The sequence below is a fragment of the Salvelinus fontinalis genome, chromosome 38 (genome assembly GCF_029448725.1).
Source record: "Salvelinus fontinalis isolate EN_2023a chromosome 38, ASM2944872v1, whole genome shotgun sequence".
NCBI lineage: Eukaryota > Metazoa > Chordata > Actinopteri > Salmoniformes > Salmonidae > Salvelinus > Salvelinus fontinalis.
This window is the reverse complement of record NC_074702.1, coordinates 16,675,437-16,688,568: the sequence shown is the minus strand read 5'-3', so window position 1 is coordinate 16,688,568 and position 13,132 is coordinate 16,675,437. Positions and strand designations below refer to the sequence as shown.

At 45.0% G+C, this 13,132-nt stretch overlaps 1 protein-coding gene across 2 annotated transcripts in view; it reads right to left on the bottom strand.

Moving 5' to 3' along the window:
- The window catches only part of LOC129837977 (glutamate receptor ionotropic, kainate 2), a 325,529-nt gene that overhangs the window by 220,227 nt on the left and 92,170 nt on the right, over nucleotides 1-13,132 (bottom strand). For both annotated transcript variants that reach the window (XM_055904582.1, XM_055904583.1), the window contains exon 5: nucleotides 38-219. In XM_055904582.1, coding sequence (XP_055760557.1) covers nucleotides 38-219 — 182 coding nt within the window. The remainder of the gene's footprint in view (nucleotides 1-37; nucleotides 220-13,132) is intronic.

Genomic DNA, 13,132 nt, shown 5'->3' with positions numbered 1-13,132 from the left:
AACACAGACACACATCACTTCCCCTCCTCATACACACCTGTTTTAGGATGCCGGCAGCCATTTCGTGTCCACAGTCGAAAATGACGTGGAACTCCTTCCCTCTCTTCATCTCCTTGAGGAGAGGCTTTGCGTCCTTGGTGTCCGCTGGCAACTGGCGGATCTTCAAGCGGATGTTGTAGCGAGATGGAGCCTTTATGAGCTCCTGTAACCGAATAAGACCTTGAGAGGAAACACAGAGACAAAAAAGAAAGTGTGTGAGAGGGAATGTATCAATGTACAATACGTATACCATTTTGAATAGGGAAAGGGGGATACCTAGTAGTTGTACAACTGAATGCCTTCAACTGAAATGTGTCTTCTGCATTTAACCCCTCTGAATCAGAGAGGTGCAGGGGGCTGCCTTAATCCACATCCACAGCACCCAGGGAACAACAGGTTAGCTGCCTTGCTCAGGGGCAGAACAACAGATTTTTACCTTGTCAGCTCGGGGATTCAATCCAGCAGCCTTGTGGTTACTGGCCCAATGCTCTAACCACTAGGCTACCTGCCGCCCTGAAAATGTCATGTTAATTCCATTTCTGTTGCAAACAGTGCAGGCTCCCCATTTTCCAAGATAAACTACAAATATGTATCTCTGGTAATTGAAGTGCAGGCTCCCCATTTTCAAAGATAAACTACAAATATGTATCTCTGGTAATTGAAGTTTTACTCTGTATTCATTTGACTCCCTTGGTTTTAATTAGTAGTAGATAAGGAAGCTCTATGAATAGATGTCTAATGTCATTCCAATTTTAATGAAATCCATCCATCTGTCAACTTGTCTCGCATCTCTTCCCTCCTCCCTCCCCCCTCCTCCCCCCTCCTCCTCCTCCTCCCTCCTCCTCCTCTCCCCTCCTCCTCCTCCTCTCCCTCTTTCTTTTTCTCCCTTCTTTGCACTATTGCACATTTCATTCCACTTCCTCATTTCTTAATATTTGTCTGTATCCCTCCTGTTCTACCTCCACCATCTATGTTTCTCTCAAAGCTCTGTATTTTCTTGCGCCACACTGTATCTTACCAGAGTCAGTACCACAGACCTTGATGCTAGAAGAAAGCGGATCCCAACAGTATGAATTCCCCTTTGAAAAGGAAACCAAAAAGACATCTATCAATACTCCACCTGACTTTTATCATTCATCACTGATAAATTGAATTCATGCTCCTTATCGATTCATCTACAATGCTTCCCCTATATTCATTTAGCACCGCTGCTACATGTTTTCCACCGCGGCAAAAACTAGGATTTACAAGATATATACATTTTTGCCGATACATGCTTTTAAATGGATACTCGCTGGCTCAATGACTGAAAGTATATGGGAACAGCTAGCATATCATTGCGCTAACATCTAAATTCCTACATAGAGATATAGGACAGAGAGCCACTATGGCTGAAGAATTCTTACAAGGGTTTCCAGTCAAGTGCAATCAATAATCTTTTCCCTGGTTCAGTACTGTATAGACCTGCCACAGTAACAGTCACAGTCACAACCATGTAGTTGTTATTCTCTGCAGCCTGCAGCCATACAGGCAGTCCCCAGCTGGTTGGCCCATGGCATTATTTGTTTACTTCCTGTTTCTACTTGAGCGCACAGCACCATGGGACACCAGCGCAGCTCAGCTCACAGCTTGTTGTTGAGTGTTGAGCAGCAGCCAGTTCCCAAGCCTTCATTAAATCACTACAACACTCTGTCGCACACTGATGATGATGCCCCACGGTGGCGCCCTCTCGCACGCTGATGATGCGTCATTGCCCGTGACAAAGTGGACACAGTAGACACAATGGAGGGCTGAGGACCTCGCCCACTGTGGGTCATTATTAACTAACACCACAGAATACATATACGATGAACCAGAGAGAGGAAACAGTGTAGCTACTGTATGGCTGCAGACTATGGCTGTGACTGAAATAGGCTTCCTATTCCTAGTGCACCTACAGTGCATGTCCTGGTCAAAAGTAGTGCACTACAAAAGGCCTATGAAGAAGACCAGCTGGCCTTCTCAATTTGAACAGAAACCCTTAGTTAGACTTCATTGCACATCAGCTTGTTTCAAAATGTGCATTACCTGACCGTCACAGTTAGTTTAAATAGCTGCTTTGTTGGCGGCCACAAAGGCCCATGGTGACCACAGTGAATGTTAAGCAGATGGAGGCGCTTGTGGAAAGCGGTTGTTCTTAACTTCTCTAGGGTAGGGGGCAGCATTTTCACATTTGGATGAAAAGCATACCCAAATTCAACTGCCAGTTACTCATCCCCAGGAGATAAGATATGCATATTATTAGTAGATTTGGACAGAAAACACTCTGAAGTTTCTAAAACTGTTTGAATCATGTCTGTGAGTATAACAGAACTTATTTAGCAGGCGAAACCCCGAGGACAAACCATTCAGATATATATTTTTTTGAGGTCACTGTCTTTTCAATGTGTTTTCATTGGGAAACCAGATTTCTAAGTGAAATTGCTTGCAGTTCCTACGGCTTCCACTAGATGTCAACAGTCTAGAGAAATAGGTTGAGGTTATTCCTTTGTGTAATGAAGAAATACAGCCATCTTGAAGTCGAGGCACTCCAGGTGTCCTGGACATGCGCTTCAATCAAACAGAAGGCATGCTACATATCGTTTTAATCCTGCATTGAACACATATCATCCCTTCTTCAATTTTATCGATTATTAACGTAAAAAAATACCTAAAGTTGTATTACATAAGTAGTTTGACATTTTTTGGCAAAGTTTACAGGTAACATTTGAGATATTTTGTCATCACATTTGAGCAATTTGGAACCAGTGTTTTTCTGGATTAAACGCGCCAAATAAATGGACATTTTGGATATATATCGACGGAATTAATCGAACAAAAGGACCATTTGTGATGTTTATGGGAGATATTGGAGTGCCAACAACATAAGCTCGTCAAAGGTAAGGCATGAATTATATTTTTATTCTGCGTTTTGTGTCGCGCCTGCAGGGTTGATATGTTTTCTCTCTTTTGTTTACTATGGTGCTATGCTCAGATAATAGCATCGCATGCTCTCTCTGAAAAGCCTATTTAAATTCTGACATGTTGGCTGGATTCACAACCAGTGTAGCTTTAATTTGGTATCTTTCATGTGTGATTTAATGAAAGTTTGATTTTATAGTAATTTTCATAGTAATTCATTTTAATTTGGCGCTCTGCATTTTCTCAGGCATTTTGCTAAGTGATACATTAGCATCTTGCCTAACCTCAGATTTTTGGATATAAATATGAACTTTACTGAACAAAAAATACATGTATTGTGTAACATGAAGTCCTATGAGTGTCATCTGATGAAGATTATCAAAGGTTAGTGATTAATCTTATCTCTATTTCTGCTTTTTGTTACTGCTCTCTTTAGCTGGAAAAATGGCTGTCTTTTTCTGTGACTTGGCTCATACCTAACATAATCGTTTGGTGTGCTTTCGTCGGAAAACCTTTTTGAAATCGGACACTTTGGCTGGATTTACAACAAGTGTAGCTTTAAAATGGTGTAAAATACTTGTATGTTTGAGCAATTTAAATTATGGGATTTCTGTTGTTTTGATTTTGGTGCCCTGCAGTTTCACTGGCTGTTGACGAGGTGGGACGCTACCGTCCCACATACCCTAGAGAGGTTAAATCAATTAAAGAGTTATGATCCCGATCTACAATTCTGTCAAAATTTGGAATTCAGACAAAAGTGAACGTGGGGTATGTGAGTGTGTGTGTGTGTGTGAGTGTGAGTGTGAGTGTGAGTGTGAGTGTGAGTGTCTGTGTGTGTGTCTGTGTCTGTGTGTATGTGTGTGTGTGTGTGTGTGTGTGTGTGTGTGTGTGTGTGTGTGTGTGTGTGTGTGTGTGTGTGTGTGTGTGTGTGTGTGTGTGTGTGTGTGTGTGTGTGTGTGTGTGTGTGTGTGTGTGTGTGTGTGTGTGATGTTTGAATGTGGTCCGATCTGGCTGGGGTGTTTAGTTTTGCGAGAGCTTTCCACTGCAGGAGCAGTTAGTTAACATTGGTAAAACCACCCTGACATCTCCGACTGCTGCATTCGCACATCATAAACAACATGTCAGAGTACCTCTGTCTCGTCCTCTCCCTCTTTCTCACACAATTTCCACCTCTCTCTCCCCCGCTCACTCTCCATCACTCTCTCTCTTCCTCTTTCTCTCTCAGTCTCTCTTCCTCTCCCCCCTCGCGATCTCTCTCTCCCCTCTCCCTCTCTCTTCCCCCCTCTGTCTCTCCACCCTCACCCCCTGTCTATCTCCTCTGCTGTCTCCCGTGCTATTTCTACCTGGCAGATTCACCCCTCTTCACCACCCCAACACTCTGCCTGAGACCACAGCAATCCGGAGAGAGAAATATGGAGAGAGGGAACTGGTGATCTGTATTGACTGTGTTTAATGCCTTCTGACTGCCTGCTCCAGGATCCATATTTAACTCTGCATGAATATTTCATCCACTCAAAGCGTTTATTAGGGGCCGTCTGGGAGTCTCCTGAGCGTTAAACAGAACAGCCCTGTGATAAATATCCTGTGAAGCGAGGTGAAGACGCACCAGCAGCAACCCTCTCCTCAAGTATTCCGCTCCAAACTTCCTCGAAGAACCGCTCATAGAGTGAGTTTCCATTACAGATCATCCATCAGAGGTAGAGATGTAGCAGGGTGGGTGGATCTCAATAGCCTTGTTTCCTGACCTTGTCTCTTTTCCTTTGTCTTCACCAATGCTGAACTACATATAGCGTGTATCTCAATAGTCTAATGGTCTCGTTTCCTGTCCTTGTCTCCTTCCCTTTGCTCTAATGTTGAAATACCTTTCTCAATTGTCTAAAATTACATCCTCTCCTCGCCTGTTTTCAGAAGCCACTTTAGCCTATTGTGTGATTCTCCTGGAGGTCTATCTATGGCACAGTGAGTGTTGCATGATGGGAAGCGGGAGGCTGGGAGGAGTGAGTGGAGTAATGGCTGTGTGAGTCACGCGTCTCCCCAACAATCTGCGGGTCAAGGTCAATGTAGCCCTCTCTGCATCGCCAGCCTTATTTATGTTCCATTAAACGTGTTGAACAATTTGAAAAAAGATTAAAACGTGTTTCCGGTCAAAGGTTTTAATAGTCGTTTAGGAATGTGGAAGGATGGAAGGAAAGAATTCCACCTTGTGGGAAATACACACATCCATGCGTCTCCTCTCTGCTCATAAAGTGTGGACCACTTTACTCTATGTATTGAGCTTATAACTGTCATTATTACTGTCATTACAACTGTCATTACAACTGTCATTACAACTGTCATTGCAACTGTCATTACAACTGTCATTGTAACTGTCATTGTAACTGTCGTTGCAACTGTCATTGTAACTGTCATTGTAACTGTCGTTGCAACTGTCATTACAACTGTCATTGCAACTGTCATTGTAACTGTCAGTGTAACTGTCATTGCAACTGTCATTGTAACTGTCATTGTAACTGTCATTACAACTGTCATTGTAACTGTCATTGCAACTGACATTACTGCTGTTGTTACAGCTGTCATTACAACTGTCATTGTAACTGTCATTGCAACTGTCATTGCAACTGTCATTGCAACTGTCATTGCAACTGTCATTACAACTGTCGTTGCAACTGTCGTTACTATTGTCGTTACAACTGTCATTACAACTGTCATTGTAACTGTCATTGCAACTGTCATTACAACTGTCATTGCAACTGTCATTGCAACTGTCATTGCAACTGTCATTGCAACTGTCATTGCAACTGTCGTTACAACTGTCGTTACAACTGTCGTTACAACTGTCATTGCAACTGTCATTACAACCAAGGCCTTAAGGAGTTTTCCCTCAGGGAACACCAATCATTAGACAGACGCAACAGACACTACACCAGAGTGTGCTGCTAACTGATGCTTTCTTCTGTAGCTGCTATGTGTTTGAAGACGGGCGGCCATGTTGTAAGAACACAATGTGGACTCATTAAAGTTAGTTCCCTGGAACATCTGGTCGTCTGTTGCTCTGCATGGCGTAGTCGGCACAATAACATCTTGTCGGAGTTCCAAACAGCTGGTGGACTTTAATTAACATTGCATGTCACCAACAACACTGACGTGACAGGTTCAATAAAACAATCTTAAAAGTTTACAAAAACAAATAAATGTGGAAGTAGGCTACACGTTCTTTTTATGTCTATTTCTATTTTCAAATTGTTCCTGTTCACTGTAAAAACATCCCATTTTAGGAAGATATCCTTTAAACTACAGTAACTACAGTACTTTAACCCTACTATGAAACATACAGCACTTGAGAGAAAACCAAATAAAACCTCTCCAGACCAACAGAATTCAATGCACAGTAACAGAGAAGCAAAAAGTACAACCAAAGTGATTAAAATCACTTGGAAAATCCAAATGATCACAGCGTTTATGAAAATGGCATTTCGCAATCTACATCATCACAGCAGTACCTATTATCCCGATGCAGCCAAAGCTGAATTATCATGGCATTTAGTAGAACGACAGTTAGCGGGGCTTTCTAAACAATCTGCAGTGTGGTAGTGGAGCGTATGATGGGAATGGTGCGGCTGGTGTGTGTTTTCACTCACACACATCAAATTGAAACAGATTACTGAAGGGGTCCTGGGACTCTAGAGCCAATCACTTCCACTCAACTTGACTCAGTCTCAAGTACACTTAAATGTCTCTCAGCCTAAGCAAACACACACACACACACTGCACACACACGCACGGATGGACGCACGCTTGGACGTATGTGCACACACACAAGGAGACACACTCACAACACACAAATAAATAGACTAGCAAATAAGAAATGCCTTTTTTTCAAATGCCAAATCGTTCTGCCAAAAATATAATGAAATAAAACAACCCCTTTTTGATTACAACAAGGCAATCAGCCACTCCTCTGTAAACATTTTGCCACACTGGGGTTTAGGCTGACCTTTCAACTAACACAATTACAAAAAAATGTCAGGCAGATATGGGTCAAAACCTCTCCCATAACAGAATGACACCCATTTGACACAAAGTAAATGGCCTTTTCCTCAGAAGAGTCATGCGGTGTACATTTCAATAATGGTTTTTGTTGTGTTGTTTTTTTTAATATATATTGTTTTGTTCTGTCATAAAATGCAAACATAGGAATTCTCGAAGGGATCCTTGCTGACATCTATATAGAGGAAAACTGAGTGATGGCTATAGAGTGGTGTTGGATGGAGTGGATGTTGGATGGAGTGGCTGGTCATTGGGTCGTTAAAACTTTCTTTGCTCTTAGGGACCACCCCTCTAGTATACCACCTCTACCACCTCACCTCTTGCAGTCGGAGGATGTTGTCAAGGAAACCGGGCCATAAACATAGAGCCAGGTTGATTAAACTGTCACTCTCTCCCTCCCACCATCAATGAAGGAAGGGAGGCTGGGACTGGGACTGGGGGGAATATTTATAGGAGTAACCACACTATCCCTGCACCATGGTGCATTCCACCGTCTCCATCTCTCCTTCACTATCCAACACAACTCCAGTGTAACATGACTCCCATAACATTGTGATGTGTGGCTAGGAATACTACCACCACAACAGAGAGTGTAGATGCCATTGCCTTTGTACCACTACAAAGTTGATCTGTTAGAAGAGGGTCATTATGGGTATTGATTTACTTGTATGCTCTCTGGTTCATGGAGAAACAGCCCAATGAGAAAGCTGTTTCCTGTTCCACTCTGAGGCAACAGCAGTAGGGCAATTGGGGTGTGAATGAAACATGGCTTAGAATAAAGGAGTCCCTTCTGAGAGAATTACATGGCAATATAGGGCTTATCTAATATGTTGGACAATATGTTTTCACACACATAAAAACAGGCAAAGTAAGCAGGCCTACACATTTCCCTGTTTAATAGAAGATTAATCAATCGCACTCCACACTGCCCTTTCCTACCTGGACAAAAATAACACCTATGTGAGAATGTTTTGTACACTGCTGCTACTTGCTGTTTATTATCTATGCATAGTCACTTCACCCCCACCTACATGTACAAATTAAATCAAATCAAATCAAATGTATTTATATAGCCCTTCTTACATCAGCTGATATCTCAAAGTGCTGTACTGAAACCCAGCCTAAAACCCCAAACAGCAAGCAATGCAGGTGTAGAAGAACGGTGACTAGGAAAAACTCCCTAGAAAGGCCAAAACCTAGGAAGAAACCTAGAGAGGAACCAGGCTATGGGTGGCCAGTCCTCTTCTGGCTGTGCCGGGTGGAGATTATAACAGGACATGGCCAAGATGTTCAAATGTTCATAAATTACCAGCATGGTCAAATAATAATAATCACAGTAGTTGTCGAGGGTGCAGCAAGTCAGCACCTCAGGAGTAAATTACCTATAACCTGTACCCCCGCACACTGACTCAGTACCAGTACCCTCTGTATATAGCCTCGTTATTGTTATGTTATTGTGTTACTTTTTATTTTATTTTACTTTAGTTTATTTGGTAAATATTTTATTATCTCTTCTTGAACTACATTGTTGGTTAAGGGCTTGTAAGTAAGCATTTCAAGGTCTACACTTGTTGTATTTGGTGCATGTGACAAATAAAGTATGATTTGATTTGATTGTATTACCTGCATCATTCCAAACATCCCATTCAGGTCTCCTTCCTTCTCATCCTGATATCTTCAACCTTTGGCTCAATGAGCACATGCATTTATTCACTATCTATTGGCTCACCCCGTGTCAAGCTGCTACATCCACTAACACCTTCATTAACAGGGTGTTATGGAACAGCCAGAATCAATGCTTCCCCAATGATGCCTATCTCACACCAAGCCCTTCTGAACAAGGGCTGTAGAAAACCTGCAGGGCACACATGTAGTGGGGTAATAATAGTATTATATATACCTCACATGCAACTTGTAATAAGACTATGCATTTAGCCTATTAAAATGTATATCTGACTCCATAAAGATAATTAAAATATAGAAGCAAGCATTAGGCAATAAGTTGACTTTGACTAACAAGAATTAGTCTGAGATTTCTCTATATCAAAGGCAGATATTTAATTAACATTGTACAATGAATGGATTCACATACAAGGAATAAAGTCTACAAGGCAATACTGATGTTAACAAAGCATACTTCTAGGCACATAGATCCTAAGGTTTACTTAGAAGACAAAGCATGAACAAAGAGATGCCTATTAGGCCAGAGGCCTAGAAGCCTAGGAAATGAGAATTGATCATACAACCTTCCTCCATGGACTGGATACAGGATAATAGAGAGAACAAAGGCATTTCATTCCATTGATAACATCTGAAGGTGTAACTCTTTCAACTCAAAACCAACCACATTGACCAATCAAACGATACCAAGTTTACAGTGTAACCTGACCACCAGGGTGTCACAGTATTTAAAGGCTCGCGTGGGGGATGAGACCAATTTAATAAGACATCATTCCTGAGTGGACCATAAAATCCCTTCGAATAGAGTAATTTAGAGTTCACCCTGTACAGATAAACAAGTTACCACAGAGATCATACATACAGTACATGCATACTGTAAGGGCTGTCGTTCTCCTCATCCTCAGATGAGGAGAGGAGAGAAGGATCATCAGACCAAAATGCAGCATTCGGGAAATAAGCCATCTTTTATTTAAACACGACGATGGCAACACGAAAAACAAAACACTTTCAAAATTACAAAACAAGAAAACGACGTAGACGAAAAAACCTGAACATGAACTTACTTAACTAAAACGTAAAACTCACGGACAGGAACAGACTACATCGAAACGAAACGAACAACCGAACAGTCCCGTATGGTGCAAGACATAACACAGATACGGAAGACAATCACCCACAAACAAACAGTGAGAACACCCTACCTAAATATGACTCTCAATTAGAGGAAAACGCAAAACACCTGCCTCTAATTAAGAGCCATACCAGGCAACCCAAAACCAACATAGAAACAGAAAACATAGACTGCCCACCCAAAACACACGCCCTGACCATAAACACATACAAAAACAACATAAAACAGGTCAGGACCGTTACAGAACCCCCCCCTCAAGGTGCGAACGCCGGGCGCACCAGCACAAAGTCCAGGGGAGGGTCTGGGTGGGCAGTTGACCACGGTGCTGGCTCCGGCTCTGGACGCTGTCCCCACACCACCATAGTCACTCCCCGCTTCTGTCTTCCCCTCCCAATGACCACCCTAAAACTAACATCCCCTAAATGAACGGCCAGCACCGGGAGACGGGGCAGCACCGGGACAAGGGGCAGCACCGGGACAAGGGGCAGCACTGGGACAAGGGGCAGCACCGGGACAAGGGGCAGCACCGGGACAAGGGGCAGCACCAGGATAAGGGGCAGCACCAGGATAAGGACCAGCACCGGGATAAGGGGCAGCACCGGGATAAGGGGCAGCACCGGGACAAGGGGCAGGTCCCGGCTGAGATACTCTGGCAGGTCCTGGCTGAGGGACTCTGGCAGGTCCTGGCTGAGGGACTCTGGCAGGTCCTGGCTGAGGGACTCTGGCAGGTCCTGGCTGAGGGACTCTGGCAGGTCCTGGCTGAGGGACTCTGGCAGGTCCTGGCTGAGGGACTCTGGCAGGTCCTGGCTGGACGGACTCTGGCAGGTCCTGGCTGGACGGCTCTGGCTGGACGGCTCTGGCAGGTCCTGGCTGGACGGCTCTGGCAGGTCCTGGCTGGACGGCTCTGGCAGGTCCTGGCTGGACGGCTCTGGCAGGTCCTGGCTGGACGGCTCTGGCAGGTCCTGGCTGGACGGCTCTGGCAGGTCCTGGCTGGACGGCTCTGGCAGGTCCTGGCTGGACGGCTCTGGCAGGCCCTGGCTGGACGGCTCTGGCAGGCCCTGGCTGGACGGCTCTGGCAGGCCCTGGCTGGACGGCTCTGGCAGGTCATAGCAGGACGGCTCTGGCAGGTCATAGCAGGACGGCTCTGGCAGGTCATAGCAGGACGGCTCTGGCAGGTCATAGCAGGACGGCTCTGGCTGGTCATGGCAGGACGGCTCTGGCTGGTCATGGCAGGACGGCTCTGGCTGGTCATGGCAGGACGGCTCTGGCTGGTCATGGCAGGACGGCTCTGTAGGGAGGAGAAGGAGAGACAGCCTGGTGCGTGGTCTAGGCACTGGCTGCGCTGGAGAGGAGGAAACAGCTGGAGAGAGAACCCGGAGAGACAGCCTGGTACGGGGGGCTGCCACCGGAGGACTGGTACATGGAGGTGGCACCGGGTCTACCGGACCGTGAAGGAGGACACGTGCTCTTGAGCACCGAGCCTCCCCAACCCTACCAGGTTGAATGGTCCCCGTAGCCCTGCCAGTGCGGCGAGGTGGAATAGCCCGCACTGGGCTATGCAGGCGAACCGGGGACACCACCTGTAAGGCTGGTGCCATGTATGCCGGCCCGAGGAGACGTACTGGAGGCCAGATACGTTGGGCCGGCTTCATGACATCCGGCTCGATGCCCAACTTAGCCCTCCCAGTGCGGCAAGGTGGAATAGCCCGCACTGGGCTAAGCACGCGTACTGGGGACACCGTGCGCTTTACCGCATAACACGGTGTCTTACCAGTACGACGCCTTCTACCTCCACGGTAAGCACGGGGAGTTGGCTCGGGTATCCTACCCGGCTTTGCCACACTCCTCGTGTGCCCCCCCCCCCCCCCCCCAAGAAATTTTTGGGTCTGACTCACGGGCTCCCAACCGCGTCGCCGCGCTGCCTCCTCATACCAGCGCCTCTCTGCCTTCGCTGCTTCCAACTCCGCCTTGGGACGGCGATATTCCCCTGGCTGAGCCCAGGGTCCTCTACCGTCCAGGATCTCCTCCCAAGTCCAGGAGTCCTTGTTGCTCTGTTGAGCACTCCCTTGCCGCTTGGTCCTAGTTTGGTGGGTGATTCTGTAAGGGCTGTCGTTCTCCTCATCCTCAGATGAGGAGAGGAGAGAAGGATCATCAGACCAAAATGCAGCATTCGGGAAATAAGCCATCTTTTATTTAAACACGACGATGGCACACACGAAAAACAAAACAAGAAAACGACGTAGACGAAAAAACCTGAACATGAACTTACTTAACTAAAACGTAAAACTCACGGACAGGAACAGACTACATCGAAACGAAACGAACAACCGAACAGTCCCGTATGGTGCAAGACATAACACAGATACGGAAGACAATCACCCACAAACAAACAGTGAGAACACCCTACCTAAATATGACTCTCAATTAGAGGAAAACGCAAAACACCTGCCTCTAATTAAGAGCCATACCAGGCAACCCAAAACCAACATAGAAACAGAAAACATAGACTGCCCACCCAAAACACACGCCCTGACCATAAACACATACAAAAACAACATAAAACAGGTCAGGACCGTTACACATACATATGCCTTCAGAGTCATGGACACTATATAATTATTCACACATTTAATAGTCAGTCCTCTGGATACTGTAACAGAGAGATGTATTTTGGCCCCTCAGAGGGGGAAGGGCTGACAAGTCCTTGGCCATTGTCCTTTGTGCTTTCCTTGTGTACCTGGACCATTTACCATGCAGCTCCAGGTGACAGAGAAGACAAATCGGGGCTGAGCCTACACACAAATACACACACACAGTAGGGTTGAATATTTTCCCGTTATTTTACAAATGTGCCATTCGGAAAATAAATCACTTTTCTCCCTGTTAACCTGGTATTTCCCGCCAAAACCAGAAGTGTCCTTCAAAGGCATCATAAAGCATATAAATATGTCTGGATTTGATTAGAGCTTTGATCAGCATGAAAATTCAAGCCTGATGCTACCTGAGCCTGATGAGCCATATATTAAATATTGAGTAAATGTCCTTAAGCCACACATTAAGGACATTTAATGAGCCCAAGACCAAAAATTCCCTAAATATTGTGCCATTATCCAATACATATATGATATAGCCTACTGCAGATTATGCATGAAGGAAAAACATAAAAGCCCATATAAATGTAGCTAGCTATATGCTCTGTTGGGTAAATAAATTAAACTAGCTCCAGTAGGCTAACCTTTTTCAGTGTGAACTGTATTACTGTACTCATTGTATTATACTGTATTAAATGGACTT